Below are 6,299 nucleotides of genomic sequence, written 5' to 3'. Positions count from 1 at the left end.
AATCGTCGTCAAGTCATGTCCGGAATGAATGGCCTGGGACCCCCTTCGGCCATTCCAGCCAGACTCGGAGGCCATCCGTGCCAGACTGGACCACGATTAATGATGGACAAATGGAGTGCGCAATCATCCGTGGATTTGTCCAGCTCTCAAGCGTTCCAGTCTAGTGGGTCCATCAAGGGCGGTGGCAGTCCTCTCCCAATGGTTGATTTGCTAGCTTAGTACGGAATGAAAGCGAGAAATATACACAGCTTTTAATGCCGAATTGGAAGGTGTTTATTTCAAGAATTTAGAGGCCAAAATTGAACAAACTTGTTTTTCTTTCTTTTGTAGGGTTTTTGTCATTTCATTTTTTTGGAGTGGATCTTCACCGATCCACGGTGGTTTTCTTGGGTTGTTCTGTTATCTGTTTTATACTCTTCTTGCGTAAGAGGTTTAGATATATAGAGATGCTGGTTATGCCTGCAATTGTACTGTATAGTGTATGATCTATACGGAACATCAAACCTTGCGTTTTTATGCCAGTGGGATTTGCCGAGTGGGATTGAACTTGGGTTTTGGAATCATGTCTCTGGATAGTTTGGGGGATGTTAAGGGTAATTGGAAATGAGAAAAATGCATTGATGGAGGAAGATCCACAAATCAACATTGTTCCTGGAGGCTTCAGTGATCAAATACAAAAAAAAATCCCGGGATGCGAGATCAGGACCCTTCCAGGACAAACAGTTTAGGATGGGAAGGATCTTCAGATGCTTGGAAAAGATGTTCCAATGTTGCACAAAGGCCCCAGAGACAGGACATGGTCCGAAAGAAGCAAAGTTCGGCAAAAGAGCAAATTTGGGTTCAAACTGCTGGTCTCATTTGACAGCTAGGGTTGGCTTTTCCATTCATTTTTGGGAATCAATGGGGGCTCTTCGTATTTCGATATTAAAGGTTCTTCGTTTCAGGTGGTAGCTATTTTGGGGGTTTCAGTGATTTTTTTTATTTGGTTCTCTTAAATCTAACCAACTGCTCCTTGGCCATCATGAACTGAAGAAGGGGATTGATTATTCGATTCCTTGGACTGGTTTCGAGCGTACTGATGCTCTCAAAAAGATTGCGTTATTATTTTTTTACGTTTCTCAAATATGCTGACTTCACAGTATGTTGCAGTAGGATGAAACTTGTGGACACTTTTCAGGAGTTATTGGTCAAGCGGTCTGATGCTCGATCAAGTTGTAGTAGTAGTAGTAGTTCTTGTAGTAGTAGTAATAGTAGTAGTTGTTGTTGTTGATGTAGTAGTGGTAGAAGTAGTAGTTGTTGTTGTTGTTGATGTTGTTGTTGTTGCTAAATGATAATACACTAATAGCAATAGGAAAACAGTCTTTGAAGACTCAAACTCACATGCAAAAATCAAGGCATACACAATTACTCACTGGGGTGTGCGAACACGGTGGTTCCAACAAGAAATCTGATTTAGAAAATTCCTTCACGGGGGAGGGTCGTTAAGGTTTAAAGTCACAATTGCCTCAAGCGAAGCCTATCTCTAAAGAGAGGAGGGACAAGTTTTGGGGGACAACCCTCGGTTAACCCCGGCAAAAAAAGGAGTTATTTCAATCCCCTGCAATGACTTCTTCTCATCATGCATGTGGGCAAAACAGGATTGATTGAGTCATTGAATCGATCCCATGAGCGTTTGGCTGTTTTCATTCATTTTTGTTTTGCTTTTTTTTGGCTCTGACAATGGTCTGCTTCTAGGGCGAGCTTTCTGTTGCTCTGTCAAAAGTGCCACTTGCTTTTTTATGTTTTTGCTTGTTTTCAATTTGGTTGTTGAGCTTTTGAGAATGTAACGTATAGGTACTACTACTCCCTTCAGTTACTTGTTCATGGTCACGAAGATTAAAGTTGCTGTTGAAATTGTTAGATGGTTGGTTGAAGATTGCGCCCACCGTTCCTTGCATTGCCACTGCTTGAGTGGACATCTCGTACAGTTAAATACCAAGCAGAAGAAAACTGCCCTTGGGCGGTGACTCAAGGCCCTGAAACAGTAGCAAGGAATGGTCAAAGCCCATTGAATGGAGCATAAACATGGAGTTCTTACCAGCGTGAGCCAGGCTGCTCGCGTTGATGAGACTTCCAAAGGCATGGCAGACTGGTCAAGCAATGCCCATGGTGCCAAGAAGTCAGTCCTTCATGGGTGAAGCATCCAATTTGTCATCGGATAAGTTTGGACTTCTTCAATAAGAGCTTCTAAGTCAGGTGGTAACCATGATGACACCATTTCATACAGGGAAACACACGCGCTGTGTGTGCCTCTGTATCTTGAATGTGCAGTCCCAAAACGAGGACCTACACCGCTAGCTGGGCGACAGAATGGAGAGGGGTCATCTTGTGGGAGCTAATGGGGAGTGCCGTGCAACAGGCATGGTCAGCACACAGTTGTGGAGAAGATGCGTGGCCATCCAAAATGTTGAGGGCTCTGAGGCCTCCCGTGTCTCTGCTCGCCATGGCGTGGCAAGCACGGGGGATGGATTGCTGGTGGTTGGACCGTCCTCAATCATTTTGGCCTCCCGCTCAAGGATGAACAGGGTGGGAATGCTAGGGGGGGTTATTGGATCAAAGACATGGTTGAAGCAATGAGATCCATCTTCTTGAGAGGGACAGAAGAAGTATGAATGTCAGTCTATCCAGCTGAGCCAGCACGATCTCTCCCATCGCCCTATTTCCCTGAGTGTATTACGGCATTCATGAGGTCCCACTAGATTCATCGTTTGACGGCGACACAGCTTACTACCGAGCGTGTCTCATACCAGCTGGAGGCGGGCTTTCAGTTGCCCTTTGTCAAAAGGTTTGTAGTCGTTCAGTTGACCAGAATTGGACATCATATTTTCCACTCCATCTTTTTGTCGTCTTTTAGGAAGAAGTTGGCTGCTTTTTGGGGAGGAGAGGATGGTTGTAGCGAGACTTTGGAACATGTTTACTTCTTTCCAATTTTACAGGCCAATAGTGACGACGTTTTTGAGGCTGATTCTTGAGATGCCACCGGATGGGGCCATTTCAAGACAGTTTGGTTCCAAAAATGTTGACCAACATCAAACATGAGCAAGGCTGAGAGAAAAAAAAGGCCATGAGTGGAGAATCCTGATTGGATATAAAGCTTCATATCAAATCAAATGTCTCTCTTACCTGGTAAAGAAGAACAAGATGCATCTCAAAGGAGGCCCGTAGACGTCCAGTGGTTCCAAAGAACGACCATCCAAGGATGCTGATGAGCGTACTGAGCCACAACGTGGGAAAAGCGCCAATCAATGCTAGATTTGGGTAGGGCGATAATCTTCAACTCTTCTCAATTAGATCACACTTGTTTGACAAATGTTTCTCACAATAAGGGTTTTCAATATGAATGAATCTTCTTCCTCTCTGTTCTCTTCTTTTTCTTCTTCTCCGTCTTCTTCCATCAAGTATCCACCCGATGCAATAAAAGGCTCCAGCTTTTCTTCTCTCTCTTTCACTTTCTTCACATCTTCGCTCGCTCTTTCTTTCTCTCTCTGTTTTCTCATTGATTCCTCATCCACTATGATCAAAACTTGTCAAAGTGCTTCTTCATAAATAGGAATACGAAGGATAGAAAATGACTCGATTATGAACTATGACAAGAAAAAACGGTTCCATCTTAACTGGAGAACTTCTGCGTTCAGTTGCAGAAAACAGTGCATAAATAATGTACATTTGTACACTTAGGAGGAGGATGATGATGACGACGATGTTGCAATGACAAAAGGTGGATATAACAAGAGGAGGAGAATGAGTAAATGGAGGAGCAGTAGTTCTGTTGGACAGTGGTAGTTGTTAAAGTAGTCGTCATAGTAGCAGTGGTTCTAACTGTAGTAGTAATAGTAATTATAATATTAGGTGTTGGCAAACAAGTAGTATAGGGAGAAGGAGCACGTAGTTGGATCGGTTGTAGTCTCTTCTACCGCACATGGCACAGGGAGTGTGAGTTGACTGACTACTGACCCTCTCTATTGTATTGTGAAAGAAAGGTCGGGATGAAAGCAAAAATATGGCCTGCTTGTGAAACTCCAAAGAACGAGCATGCACGCAGTCACTGGCTTCCAAATCAATATGAGACCAAGGTCCTTCAAGCAGAAAATCACTCATTCACTGGCAATGAGCACATCATGAAAACCGGAGATGCTTGGATCCGATTCGAAGGTAGATCTGCGTGTCACTACTATTTCACGATGAGCGGAATTGATTTTCTAGGATTCATTGCTAGATCGAGAGTGAAGGGAATGCAAATCTTGGGTCACAAGGGCTTCCTCATTACCCTGACTCTTGCTTTTGTTGTTGTTTTCCTCGCTCTAGGTGATCTCGATGCTTGGATAGACCTCAAAACACATGTGTTCATACCCTTTATGGACGTGTCCCTCTGGTCACTGGACTTCTTCTGGTTTCTGGAACTCTAATTTTAGCAACATTCGAGTTGAGATTGATGATTAATATGTAGAGTAGAATTTTAGATGAGCAAACGGCAAGATGATTTTTTTTCTACTATTTCTACGAACAGGATAGAGAGAGAGAGAGAGTTAGACTCTGACCTCTGCAAGATTCATCCCCAAGTTTGCCAAGGATGCTAGAGACAGCATCATTGTGTGGTTGAAGATGAGACCTCTCAGGCCAATTCAAGGTCGGACGTCCAGTTGCCCAGAATATAATTCAAACATATGCCTGACGTGAAGTCTTCTGATTTCCTAACAGGGAAACGCCTATGGAAGCTAAGGCGTGGTTTCGTGCCCGAATCGTTGTCTTGGGAGAGGTCTCCTTGTCTTCATCCTTGGGATGGAAACGCAGGCGACCAAGACACTGGGGACAGGATTGACGTCCCATCAGTGTGTCCACTCCCACCATGGATTGTTCCCTGAGAAGGAGATCCTTCAGTCGCTAGTCGGGGTTTCGCTTGGTAGGGTGTGAAGTTGATGCGAAGCGTTCAGGTGCTCCGGTTCATTCATAGTGTGTATGTATGTATATAATAAACATTCGCGTGAGTTGACGTTGTCGAAGGATCTACTAATAAATGTAAACGAGAAAGATGAGATGCATGACAAAGACGTTGACGATGATTAGGAACTAGACGAACACAAAGCACTTCTCTTCAGCTCCTGACTTGGCATATGGGTTCAGATGCTGAGGATTGGTTCATGACGAGGATGAGGCTAACTTGGCTACAGGACTTGGTGCTGTTATTGTATGTAGTAGATGAAATAGTAGTATAAGAGTTGTAGAAACAGGGTGATCGTCCGGAGTGAAGCGAGAGAGCACATGGGTGTATTGGATCGCCAGAGGGAGGATCACGACCAGAGTTGAACATGGCTGAGGTTGTCGTGTCGTCATCGAAATTCTTGGGTTGGTTCACTACGGCACTGATCACATCACTAGCACTTTGTTTGAATCGTTTCAAAAGTGTGTCTCTCTCTATGGAGGTGTCCGAGGTGACTATTGGAAATACTGTTAAGGGGGCTCGACGGGCACGACCTTCAAGGGAAACACTACACTTAAAATCCACTGTGACGGCAACATCGGCAAATGGGTGGGTTCAAAAGCTTGGATGGGAAGAGAAGAGCCGGCTTCCTGGGAGTGAGGTCAATGTTGATGCAAAACGTCCGGATCTTGAATTTGGCGACTTGAGAAAACTAGGGGGGTGACTGCTTGAAACTTCGTGAGAGATATGACCAAGTATGGTGCCCCCGCGCAAATAAGCTTTCAGATGCTCTTTGCTACAGGTGGGTAAGGGCGATTCTCAAAAAAGGTAATCAATAGCACGCTTTGGATATCTTGTACCAATCTTTCTTACACTCAATAGCATCTTGGAAGAGGATGTTGGGCGTTGGTATTGACGTCTTCTTCTTCGTCCCTCTCCTCAAATTCGGATCAGTCAAAAGGACTTCAACAACATGCAAAACTGGTAGTAGAGGACGAGTAGCCAGTGAGTTAGTTGATGATCCTTTCGACTAGACGTATATGATCGAGGACTCAAACCTGCACTCTTGAGTTCAAGACCAACCGAATGCTGTTACTGGAGAGGGAATCTGGGTTACTGTCACCAGGAATTGGCATGGGCACCAAGACCTTTGAAAGGAAAGGTGACAGCCGGGGTGCTCAGAAAGCCCAGTCGCAAGGTCTTCGGCGGGACCCTGCTACCCCGAAAACAAAAACTGACACCAACAGGATCAATTGTTCATTTCGCTTTGTTCTTTAAAATAATATTTATTTGTTCTTATTGTTATTCCTGAAGAACTTTGATCAAATCAAAACTGAAAACA

The 6,299-nt window shown here is 44.2% G+C and overlaps 1 protein-coding gene and 1 long non-coding RNA gene across 2 annotated transcripts in view; one reads left to right on the top strand and one right to left on the bottom strand.

Moving 5' to 3' along the window:
• LOC131880113 (uncharacterized) overlaps positions 1-442 on the top strand; it is a gene marked incomplete in the record, with an annotated part of 36,203 nt that extends 35,761 nt beyond the window's left edge. Inside the window, 1 exon segment of the mRNA XM_059226629.1 lies at positions 1-442. Within this exon segment, the coding sequence (XP_059082612.1) occupies positions 1-219 (219 nt within the window).
• On the bottom strand, positions 250-6,218 carry LOC131880120 (uncharacterized). Its single transcript, XR_009373236.1, has 3 exons — positions 3,163-6,218; positions 2,078-3,084; positions 250-2,015 (listed from the first exon to the last, which is right to left on the bottom strand). It is a non-coding gene; the product is annotated as an uncharacterized LOC131880120 (long non-coding RNA).
• Positions 6,219-6,299: the final 81 nt, after the last annotated feature.

This window comes from Tigriopus californicus, chromosome 5 (genome assembly GCF_007210705.1).
Source record: "Tigriopus californicus strain San Diego chromosome 5, Tcal_SD_v2.1, whole genome shotgun sequence".
NCBI lineage: Eukaryota > Metazoa > Arthropoda > Copepoda > Harpacticoida > Harpacticidae > Tigriopus > Tigriopus californicus.
Note: the sequence above shows the minus strand (reverse complement) of the source record. Positions and strands in the feature narration are given on the sequence as shown.